The sequence below is a fragment of the Trachypithecus francoisi genome, unplaced genomic scaffold (genome assembly GCF_009764315.1).
Source record: "Trachypithecus francoisi isolate TF-2019V2 unplaced genomic scaffold, Tfra_2.0 Lachesis_group7, whole genome shotgun sequence".
Lineage (NCBI taxonomy): Eukaryota > Metazoa > Chordata > Mammalia > Primates > Cercopithecidae > Trachypithecus > Trachypithecus francoisi.
The window spans coordinates 41,686,764-41,699,262 of NW_022681472.1; the positions used below are offsets into that span (position 1 = coordinate 41,686,764).

The 12,499-nt window shown below is 40.9% G+C and overlaps 1 protein-coding gene across 1 annotated transcript in view; it reads left to right on the forward strand.

Annotated features, from left to right (window-relative positions):
• The first annotated feature begins 255 nt into the window (after positions 1 to 255).
• The window catches only part of ATP6V0D2 (ATPase H+ transporting V0 subunit d2), a 56,024-nt gene continuing 43,780 nt past the window's right edge, over positions 256 to 12,499 (forward strand). Inside the window, exon 1 of the mRNA XM_033202733.1 lies at positions 256 to 672. Within this exon, the coding sequence (XP_033058624.1) occupies positions 543 to 672 (130 nt within the window). The 5' untranslated portion in view covers positions 256 to 542. The remainder of the gene's footprint in view (positions 673 to 12,499) is intronic.

Below are 12,499 nucleotides of genomic sequence, written 5' to 3' on the forward strand. Positions count from 1 at the left end.
GATCTGCCCCCTTAAGCCTCCCAAAGTGCTGGGATTACAGGTGAGCCACCATGCCAGCCTAAATTAAACTATTTTTATTAAAAGACCTTCTCTTTGTTCATATTGATAGTCCTCAAAGAATTTTGGGTTAGTGTAAATTACAGTTGAAAGCTCAGCTGGTGGTAGGAATGTTTACAAAACATTCAGGTGTTTGAAGCCTCCCAATAGCAAGGCTGGGAAGGGTCCTATCTGTGGGAGAGTAAGATTTGAGCCTGGATCCTCCCCTAACTCTCATATCTTTTTTTCCCAATGGTGGTTTGTTGCCTGGGTTTACTTGGGTCATCTGGCTGATTCATTGCTGCTGTAAAAACAGGGCTGAGTGTGCTTTGTTGAAAGCCACTGAAACCAGAGGAAACTAGTCACACAAACCCTGACTATCACCTGACAGATTGCTTGTGCTGCCTGATAATTACTCGCACTTTTCCCAGGCTAGTGCACTTCTTCAGGGGCCGTCCAGGACTACAGAGCTGTTTCACCCTACCTTGGCTTCGATCTCTTCCCCCATGCTCGAAGGTGCGGAGCTGTACTTCAACGTGGACCATGGCTACCTGGAGGGCCTGGTTCGAGGATGCAAGGCCGGTCTCCTGACCCAGCAAGACTATATCAACCTGGTCCAGTGTGAGACCCTAGAAGGTAAGTGTAACTCTTCTCACCCTTTAAAAAGAAAAAAAAAAAAAAAAAAAATGGAAATGATGTCGCTTTCCAGAAGCATGGAGAAAAAAAATCCCATAATCCTATGGTTTGAGAGTTCTGAGCAGATCCTTATTCCTGCAGTCCAGATTTCTGGGGTCCATAAACTTGAATGAGGAAAAAAAATACATCTCTATTTTTTTTTTTTTTTTTTTTTGAGACGGAGTCTCGCTCTGTCCCCCGGGCTGGAGTGCAGTGGCCGGATCTCAGCTCACTGCAAGCTCCGCCTCCCGGGTTTACGCCATTTTCCTGCCTCAGCCTCCGGAGTAGCTGGGACTACAGGCGCCCGCCACCTCGCCCTGCTAGATTTTTGTATTTTTTTAGTAGAGATGGGGTTTCACCGTGTTAGCCAGGATGGTCTCGATCTCCTGACCTCGTGATCCGCCCGTCTCGGCCTCCCAAAGTGCTGGGATTACAGGCTTGAGCCACCGCGCCCGGCACATCTCTATTTTTAATCTCTAAGTGAAATATAACATCTTTGATTACGAATGTAGGCAACAAATCACAGTGGTTAAGATAAGTAGTATCTGTGACATTGTCACCAACAAAAATTCAATATTTTCATATCCCTTTAAAGTTCTTGCAGATACCTTGAAATGTCATGTATGTTTTCTCTATTTTGAAGTTAGATATTACATGCATCCTTCATTATATATTTATTTATTGAGACAGAGTTTCACTCTTGTTGTATAGACTGAAGTATAGTGGCGTGATCTTGGCTCACTGCAACCTCTGCCTCCTGGGTTCAAGCGATTCTCCTGCCTCAGTCTCCCAAGTAACTGGGATTACAGGTGCCCACCACCTGGCCCGACTAATTTTTGTACTTTTTAAAGAGATGGGATGTCACCATGTTGGCCAGGCTGGTCTCGAACTCCTGACCTCAGGTGATCTGCTGCCTTGGCCTCCCAAAGTGCTGGAATTACAGGGGTGAGCCACCGTGCCCGGCCAGATTCTTATACATTTTAAAGACATTTTGATAACTATGTCTAAAAATATTTGGTTTCCTTTGTAATCCTGTGTATTTTCATTCTATATATTTATAAACATTATTTGGAGAAGGACTTCTCCAAACTGCCAAGGGATCTATGGCAAAGAAAAAATATATATATTTAAAACCTTGTTCTATAGAATTTTTATTCTATCACATTTCTCAGTATCTATTAATTTGAGAGTTTGAAGTTTACCTTTAACTGAAGTTTAAAAAAAAAAAAAAAATCAAGAGATGTTACTGGTGGGGCCAGCCCTGGATTCAATAGTCCTGGATTTGACTTCTGTCATGCCTGGGTAGGTGACCTGTGGCTCCAAGCCTCTGAGCCACAGTGTTCTCAGTTATAATAAATAAGTACTCAACAAGTGGAAACTGTCTCTAAACCACAATTTTTTTCCAAAACATTACCAAAGATTCCACATCTGTAAAAGTATTTTTATTATTAAAAACAGCTACACTCACTCATTTTGAAACATACTTATAAAACCCATATAGGTCAATAATAAGGTGATTTAACGCTTCCAGGTTATTCTAGAAAAGACAAGAAAGCGGTAAGAATGAAGCCTCCTAGGAAGGGCATTAAAAGACAAAAACGAACCAATGAATCTTCTAAAGGTGACTTTGCAGCCTCCTCAAGTAGGGCTGAAGGGTCCTGAGGCCACTTGTTTATAGTTCTGACCAGTTAAAGCCAGAGTTCAGACAGAACCACCCAAGTTAGGACAAACCCTGCTCTTTCATTAGCATTGGAAACAGCAAGAACCTTTCAGATAACTAACTCTGTTGGCTACAAATAATTACAGTAAAACCCCAAATCTTAAGTCACTTCAGCATATGAAAATAGGAGTTTGGTGACTGGAGAACGTTAATCATGTATAGAAAATCTGCGTAAAATAAAGAACACAGGGCTAAGTGTTTCTGAGAGAAGCCATTTTAATGAATTATATTTAGTTTTCAGTCAAGTTCTTAAATGAGCTAAGGAATGCAAATTTAAATGCAAGGAATACATAAAATATCTTTGTGATACAAAAAGAAAGAAAGAAAAGAAAGGAAGGAAGGAAGGAAGGAAGGAAGGAAGGAAGGAAGAAAGGAAGGAAGGAAGGGTTCAGAGATAAATCAAGGGAAGCCGTATCTAAAGCCATATAAAGAACTCTAGGCCTGGAGAGGTGGCTCACACCTGTAAAACCCCATGTCTACTAGAAATAGAAAGAATTAGTTGGGTGTGGTGGCAGACACCTGTAATCCCAGCTACTCGGGAGACTGAGGCAGGATAATTTCTTGAACCTGAGAGGCAGAGGTTGCAGTGAGTTAAGATTACGCCACTGCACTCCAGCCTGGGCGACAGAGTGAAACTCTGTCTCAAAAAAACAAAACAAAAAAAAGAATTCTAGAAAATAGGTCGGGTGTAGTGGCTCATGCCTATAATCCCAGCATTTTGAAAGGCCTAGGTGGGAGGATTGCTTGAGGACAGGAGTTCAAGACCAGCCTGAGCAACATAGCAAGACCTCATCTCTACTAAAAATTTTAAAAATAGACCGGGCATGGTGGTGCATGCCTGTAGTCCCAGCTACTTGGGAGGCTGTGGCAGGAGGATGGCTTGAGCCTAAAAGGTTGAGGCTGCAGTGAGCTGTAACTGCACCACTGTGCTCCAGCCTGGGTGACAGAGTGAGATCCTGTCTTGGAAAAAAAAAAAGATTTCTAGAAAGTAAAAAGATAAAAATCAGGAATTTAAAAACTTCTCCCTATATTTTCTGCCAAAGTCCCTTTTAATCAAAAAACTTGTTGAGGGAAGGGGATAGATAGAAGGAGGAAGAAATGAGATTAACAGATCTATCCTCTACGTAGACAGTAAGCTGAATCTGGTATCTTCATTTTCAGTTTGGGAGAGAAGAAAAGGTTTCAAACCCTCTCAAAGATCTCAAAAATAAAGCTTATGTTTAGAAAAACACATATAATCAGGCATATGCAGAATTTTCTATACAACATCAGGGGATGGGAAACCACCTGAAGCCACCCCACCTGTGCTCTATTGCTTTGTTGTCATTGTGTCTCATGATTTCTACCTCTCTCTCCTCCCAATTCTCAACTACATTTGAATCTGTGTGCCAGTCTACTGTTCAGAGACTCCCAGAAATATCAAGCGTGAATCATCAAACCATGTTTAGGTTATCATGACTGCTGAGAAAACAAATCTAAACAAGAATTTCATGTCCTCTGTTAGTTGAGGACACTGGGACTTAGAATGGCTGTGACCACCTAACAGGCTGTCAGTGATGGAGGATGGATAGAGCTATCTGTGTCTCCTTTTCCACAAAAATATGCCATTGCCTCCTGAGTATAAATTGAAGATATATGAATAGGTCTGTGTTGAGTTGATGTCCACTCCATTTAGAAATAGAAAATAATGAGTGTTCTACCTGATTATTTTATAGAACATTGAGAAATAAAGAGTGTGTGAACAGCAATGCAACGGTTGCATCCGTGAATGTACTTAGGGATACTCAGTCCACCCGGAGCTAGATTCAGAGTTGAGAAGAATCAGAGGCACTTGTTGGAATAAAATTCTAAGGGCTTAAGGATTTCAGTTTACTTTTGCGCAAAATATACACCATACAAACTATAGATAAAGAACATGTTACACTGTGCCATTCCAATACCATATGTTGAAGCAGGCACTTTCTGTAAAAGAAAAACTAACTTGGCCAAGATTAAATTTGCTTTTAGTCTTTTTAAGTCATCTGGTCTTTAAAAGGAAAGTGTTCTGATAGCAACAAATTGTTTTAGAACAACTTGCAAGGAACGTATAAGGTTTTGGGTAAATTTAGAAGAGAGAAAATAAAGATCATCTAGCAAAGCTTTGAAAAGTGTTAGTATTCATAATTGTGCTTAATTGTGTGCATAACTGGGTTGAGTGCAGTAAGAAATACTCATGTATTCCGAGGCCTGCCCCTGACTAATTGTGACTTGATTCACATCTCTGGATCCTCTGTGACTCAGCCTTTCCTAGGTACAGAAGAAGGAAATTAGTTCCCATTGCCTTTGTCACTGGTATTGCTTTAAAGTTGTATCTATAAAGAAACTTTAGGGTCTTTAAAAGCGACTTTGAACCAAAACAATAACTTTAAAAGAGCATAGGATATTCTTTTAAAAAATAACACTACTGTTATTTTGAAAGGACTCCCAATAGCAAAGGGCTCCCAAAGCCTCCCAATAGCAAAGCTGGGAGGAGTTCCATCTGTGGGAGAGTAAGAATTGAGCTTGGATCCTCCCCTGACTCTCATATCTTTTTTTCCCAATGGTGGTTTGTTGCCTGGGTCTACCTGGGTCATCTGGCTGATTCATTGTTGCTGTAAAAACAGGGCTGAGTGTGCTGCGTTGAAAGTCACTGAAACCAGAGGAAACTAGTCACACAAACCCTGACTATCACCTGACAGATTGCTTGTGCTGCCTGATAATTACTCGCACTTTTCCCAGGCTAGTGCACGTCTTCAGGGGCCGTCCAGAACTACAATAGCAACAGAATTTTTAAAAATTACAAATAAGACTTTTGGAAATATTCTTCCCTTCTCAAAAAAGAAAAAATAGTAAATTAATACTTGAAGTTTAGTAGTAAATAGTCTTTTCTAAAACATATGATAACAGTGTCCACTGACTCTCAAGATGTGGGAGGTCATTCTGTATTAAGCCTTTTTTTTTTTTTTTTTTTTTTCTGAGACACAGTTTAGCTCCTGTCACCCAGGCTGGTGTCGAACAGCATGATCTTGACTCACTGCAACCTCTGCCTCCCAGGTTCAAGCGATTCTTCTCCCTCAGCCTCCCAAGTAGCTAGAATTATGGGCATGCACCACCATGCCTGGCTAATTTTTTTTTTTTCTAGTAGAGGTGGGATTTCACCATGTTGGCCAGGCTGGTCTCAAACTCCTGACCTCAGGTGATCCGCCCGCCTTGGCCTCCTAAAGCGCTGGGATTACAGACATGAGCTGCCGGCCTGGATTAAGTCTTTACTTTGTCCTTGCCACAATTTGTTTAGAAGGGAATTAGGAAAGCTGATTATATCTCACCAACAACGGTGCCCCTGTCAAGGGGCTTGAGCTTCAGAGTTTCTCCAACTGTGTCTTCAGGTAGGAATTAATTCAACACCATCTAGTAAGTACTTTCTAGCTAGGGCCAAGAGAGTAAAGATGAATAAGATAGAGTCCCTGCCCTAAAAAGCACCCCATCTGGAGAATAAAAATATTAGAAAAATGAGAACCCCTTAAGGATGGCAATTGTGTAGTATCTATCGAAATTCCAAATGCTTACACACTTTGTCTAGGAATTCCAAGTCTCATAGACAAACTTGCACACATGTGAGATGACAGCTGTACAAGGCTCTTTATGTGGCATAGTTTGTTGTTGTTATTGTTACTGAGATGGAGTCTTGCTATGTCACCCTGGCTGGAGTGTAATGGCGCAATCTCGGCTCACTGCAACCTCTGCTTCCTGGGTTCAAGTGATTCTTGTGTCTCTGCCTCCTGAGTAGCTAGGACTACAGGAGTGCACCACCATGCCTGGCTAATTTTTTGTATTTTTAGTAGAGATGAGGTCTCACCATGTTGGCCATGGCAGGTCTCAAACTCCTAACCTCAAGTGATCTACCCACCTCAGCCTCCCAAAGTGCTGGGATCACAGGCATGACCTGCCGTGGCTGGCCTTTTATGTGGCATAGTTTGGAATAGCAAACGATGGTAACAAATTAAGTGTCCCTCTGCAGGAAACACGTTTTCATTTTTTTTAATTTATTTTTTGGTAGAGACAGGGTCTTATGTTGCCCAGGCTACTCTCGAACTCCTGGGCTCAAGCAATCCTCCCACCTTGGCCTTCCAATATGCTGGGATTATAGGCCTGAGCCACCACAACCAGCCAAGAATAAGTTAAGTAAGTTATGGAACATTCACATAATGGAATATTCTGCATATAAAAGGAAAAACACATGAGGAAGCAGTCTAAAATGAGACATATGGAAAGATTACCAAGATACATTAAGTCAGAAAAGGGAAGAACCAGGTGTGGTATGGCAATCTTTAGTAAAAAGAGGGATAAATTTTAAAAATATACTTCCTATATGATTGCCTAGATACAAAGAAACTGTGAAAGGATTAAAAAGAAACTAAAAATAGAGGTTACATGGAGCTAGGAATGAGTGGCAGGGGGTGGTGGGTAGGTGAGTTACAAGCATAGGGATCTGTCACTGTTTACCCATATATACACCTATTACTTATTTTTAATTTCAAAATAACATATAAGAGGATGACTAATTTCAAAGAGCTTTTCCTTTGCTTTCTTAGACATTATTTGTACCTCTAATTATAGCGTTTTTTCTGCCTTATATTAAAGAGACATATCCAATTCTCTTTCCTATTTAAAACACACACACACACACACACACACACACACACACTCATCAATAGCTTCCATCAGGCAAGATAAATGACACTGTGCTTAAAAAGCTGATCTACCTTGTAAGCCCTTCTCCAGAATGCTTTGCCTTTTCTACAGCTGCTCCTTCAATCACAAATTCCATCCCTTATCCCGTGTCCCTGGAAAGCGACCATCTCCCTTTAAAGTCTCCATTTAAGCCACTTCCTCTGTAAGCCCTCTTCTACAGTATCTATGATGGGATGGAATTGACAAGCTTCAACTTTATGCTCCACGGTGCCTTGTAATGAACCTATCCTATATAACATCTGTGACATTTGCATAGATGTGTCATCCTGAGGCAGAACATTTGCCTCATTTGTCTGTCTAGCTCTAAAGGCTGCTGCAGTTACAGGCTTAACCGATAAATAAATGCATAGCTCTATCTGCTTTATTGCAAGCTTTTTTATTTTTTTTTAAGACAGGGTCTGGCTCTGGCACCCAGGCTGGAGTGCAGTAGCATGATCTCAGTTACTGCAACCTCTACCTCTCCTGGACTTAAGTGACCCTCCCACCTCAGCCTCCTGAGTAGCTGGGACTACAGGCATGGACCACTGTTCCTGGCTAATTTTTGTAGAGACAGGGTTTTGTCATGTTGCCCAGGCTGGTCTTGAACTCCTGAGCTCAAGTGATCTGCCCACCTCAGCCTCCCAAAGTACTGAGATTACAGGCGTAAGCCACCAAGTGCCCAGCCTGTAAACTTCTTTTTCTTTCTTTCTTTTTCTTTTTTTGAGATGGAGTCTCTGTCGCCCAGGCTGGAGTACAGTGGCGCTATCTCGGCTCACTGCAAGCTCTGCCTCCCGGGTTCATGCCATTCTCCTGCCTCAGTCTCCCAAGTAGCTGGGACTACAGGCGCCCACCACCACGCCCTGCTAATTTTTTGTATTTTTAGTAGGGACGGGGTTTCACGGTGTTAGCCAGGATAGTCTCGATCTCCTGATTTCGTGGTCCGCTCACCTCGGCTTCCCAAAGCCCTGAGATTACAGGCGTGAGCCACTGTGCCCAGTTGCCTGTAAACCTCTTAAGGGCAGAAAGCACACCTTAAACTTTTCTCTCTTCTACCTCCCTAAGCCTGAGAGTGTATTTTGCATGTAGTAAGAATCTGAAAATACACGCTGGGAATATCTGCACGTTGGGTTCAAGTCCTGCATCTTCTGCTTTATGGTTCTGGGATTCTAAGCAAGCTGCTTAACCTTTAACATGGTGCTTTTTTTTTTTTTTTTACTTTAATTTGTTTTGAGACAGGGTCTCATTCTGTTGTCCAAGCCAGGCAATGCAGTAGCTTGTAGCGTGATCATGGCTCAATGCAGCCTCAACCTCCTAAGCTCAAGTGATCCTCCCACCTTAACCTTTCAAGTATCTGGGACCACAGGTATGGACCACAGGTGTGTGCCACCAAGCCTGGCTAATTTTTTTGTCATATGTAAAGACAAGGTCTCACTTTGTTGCCCAGGATGATCTCAGACTCCTGGCCTCAAACAATCCTCCTGCTTCAGCCTCCCAAAATGCTGGGATTACAAGCATGAGCACTGATAAGTGCTTTCTTATCTCATCTTTAGATGGTATCTCCCTGGCCTAACTCCCAGTTCACTGGGAGGATCCAAAATATTTGAAGATGTTTTGTAAATTGTAAATCTTAAAAATACACCCCTGCACTGTAGTTTACATACAACAAGAATTTGTTTTCCCTCTTATGCTAGACTTTGGAATTTCCTGAAATAGTTCTTTCCATTTTATGGTTTTGGATAATGGCATTTGGATATGACTCCATTTAGTTTATTCTGTTCTCCTTCAGAAAGCACCAGTTTTGAAAATATTTATTTTGGTAAATAAAAATTAAAATGAAGATTTTCAACCCCAGTAAGATTTACTGGACTGCATAATGAAGTTCTGTGGGGTCACTGCTATAAGATCGTAAGTTTTAATCACAAATTAAATCTAATATTTGAGGCTCATTTATGTGGCAAAAAAAAAAAAGGCATTGGGAGCTGTAGAGAGTACAAAAAAGAACAGGCTGGATGCAGTGGCTCATGTTTGTAATCCCAGCACTTTGGGAGGCCGAGGCAAGAGGATTGCTAGAGGCCAGGAGTTCAAGGTTGCAGTGAGCTATGATTATGCCACTGTACTTTAGCCTGGGTGACAAAGCAAGAATCTGTCTAAAAAAAAAAAAAGACACCATTTACTACCTAGACAACTGTGTAGTTGATAGGATGTCACAAATAAGTAAAGTGAGATAAAAATTCAAACTCCAAAAATGGTTCAAACGTATTGATAGCAGATATACTTGAAGGTGAACCAAGTCTTGAATAATAGGTTGATAAAAGGCCAATGAAATGGGTTTTCAGGAGGAGAAGAATTGAGATGTCAAGACATTCTAGCAGGCAGAGAAAACAAATGAATTAAAAAAGGGAAAAAATAAAAGCCTGTGGATGGGGAATAAACCAGTTAGGTTGCAATACTAGAATACTTGGAGATAAGGCTGGAATTCAGGTTGTGAAAACTCTGAAAAACCTTGAAGGTTTGATTTGAAGTTTCAAGATCCTGAAGCTAACACTGAATGAGGGCAAGAGTCAGGTATGACCTCAGTCAACTACTTGCCAGCGTGGAAAACAGGAACAAGTTACTTCTCTGAGCCTCAGTTTCTTCATCTATGAAACAGGATTATTGCTAAAGTTAAGAGATTATGTATACTAAAACCATTCTGGCAATGGTAAAACACTCTACAAATTTTATAAAAGTTGTTTTTAATCTGCCTAAAACTTTTCAGTGGCTCCGAGCTATTTTTAGGATCATTACAGGACCAAAACAATTCTTAGGAAAGATTAAACTTGAAGCGGGGAGCACAAGAGGAGAAACGAACCTAGGAAAATCAACTCAAAGATTGCTGCAGTAATCGAAGTGCCAGATGTCATTCAAAACAGGAGTAAGGAGCAGAAATCAGGGAAGAAATGCAGGGCATTTGGAGTGATAAAGCACCAAAGAGGACTTTGAAGTTTTAACACCCTGAGAATAGCAGTACATTAGTAAAAATGGAGAAATAAGTGTCCGGTTGTACATGTTCTGGTGTATTTATTAAAAGTCTGAGTAATTATCAGATTTGATGGTTGATTCCAATAGGCTGGTTGGAAAAATTCTGGTTTAGAGAATAAAAGCTGAATTCCCTAGCAGTTTATTTTGGAGATAGGTGGGTACAATTGAAAAAATAATATTTTGTGGTGGATTTTCTATGCTGGCTCTTTACCGACCTGCATCATCTTTTTTTGTTTGTTTGTTTTCTTTTTTGAGACAGGGTCTCACTCTATTGCCTGAACCAGAGTGCAGTAGCTTGAACACGGCTCACTCCACCTCCCAGGCTCAAGCAATTCTCCCACCTCAGCTTCCTGAGTAGGAGGACCACAGGCATGTGCCACCACGCCCAGCTAACTTTTTTTTCTTTTGTAGAGATGGAGTTTTGCTATGTTGCCCAGTCTAGTCTGAAACTCCTGGCCTCAAGCAGTCCTCCCACCTCGGCCTCCCAAAGTCCTGGGATTACAGGCATGAGCCACTGTACCAGATAACCTTGTTTAATGCCCCAAACAGCCTAAAGCATAGACTGTATCCATTTTGTAGATGAGGAAACTGAGCTCAGAAAAGTCAGATAATTTCCCTAAGTTCAGCAGCAGCAGAGTGTGGGGAAAGGCAGGAGGCTGCTTGGATAGAACAGTAGACAATCACTTATCTTTATTTTTAGTAGAGACAGGGTCTCCCTATGTTATCCAGACTGGTCTCAAACTCCTGGGCTCAGCAAACCTCCCACCTCAGCCTCCAGAGTAGTTGGGGTTACAAGCATCAGCCACCACACCCAGTAAAAAGGAATTTTCTAAAAATAGTCTGCCAACAAATTAGTAGACAATAATCATGAAGTCTAACTTCCCTATCCTGACTCATTCGCTAGCCTTGTGATCTCAGATAATTCCCTTCATGCAGTGACTGCAACCCACACAAGACGCATGTTTATATTATGACTGAGTGCATACATGCAGGCACACATTCACACTATGTATAGACTCTATTTGTTAAAATGGTATAATCTATTTTTTTAATTCTATTGCTGTGTGACACCTATTAAATTGATTTAGTTGGTGGTGATCCTACAGTTTGGAATACATTCTTTTTTCCTTATTTTAATAAAAAGGAAAAAACACCATTTGCCACGCTACCTTTCTAGATAAAAAGTAGTGTAATTTTCCCAAGTGTGCTCTGTGGGCAGCCCATTGTTTTTTAGTGGCTTGGGAGGTTCTGTCCCATACTCTTTTCAAAGAAATCACTTTCATGTAGTAAAGGCTTTCAACTCCTACAGTAAAGAAGCTCGTGCCTTCCAAATTTATTTTACCACAAAGTCTTATTACTCACATACCTGTTTAGATAAGCATTTAGGGAAATGCAGGAACAAAAATTAAGTGAACTCATTTTGAAAACTATAAAACTGTGAGTACTGTTGTTATTATTGACAATCTATCATCATCCCAGAGTGCATTTCAGACCCTAAGATTCTCTTAGAATCTGAAAGCAAGCATCCCTTGGATCATTTTAGTGCTGGGAAAGAGAGATTCCTTCTATTCCATTTGCCTTTTCACTGACTACAGTATTGTAAGATTCCTACAGGGTCTGAAACACTGAGATATTTAATTTCAGGATGTCCCTGGCAGCTGAAAGGTTTGAAAGTTATTTTGCTTGAAAGAAACATATGTCACATGAGCAAAATATCATGGCTTTGAAAGAAATACCATTTGTGTCACTTCTGTTGGCAAATATTCCTTGGTGCTGAGGATTCAAACTGTCAAATTGCATAAAAATCTGAAATGCCAAAATGAAAGCCAAATAAGGCATGGCAACAAAGTAGAATTGTTTTAAGTTAATTAAATAGGTAATTGAGCAAATAAATTCTGCCATCAGATAAACAGCATTTCCGACGCAAAATCTACTCCAGACACTGAGGAAGACTGTAAGAACCACATTGTCCCTAATTGCAGATCCACCCTCTCCCAGCTACCAGAGCAGTCAATTCATAGCTCGCAGTAGTGGTTTTCTGTTATCTCTGGATAAACATGGCATACCAAACCCTCCTTAGGACAGTCCTGCTTATTTCTTTGGCTTCAATTCTTACCTGTCCTTCTCTACCGCTCCTTTGAAATTGACACACAAAAATTGCATATATTTATCATATGCAACATGATGTTTTATTTTATTTTATATTTTTTGAGACAGTCTCTCATTCCTTTGCCCAGAGTGGAGTGCAGTGGCACAATCTCAGCCCACTGCAACTTCTGCCTCCCGGCTTCAAGCAAT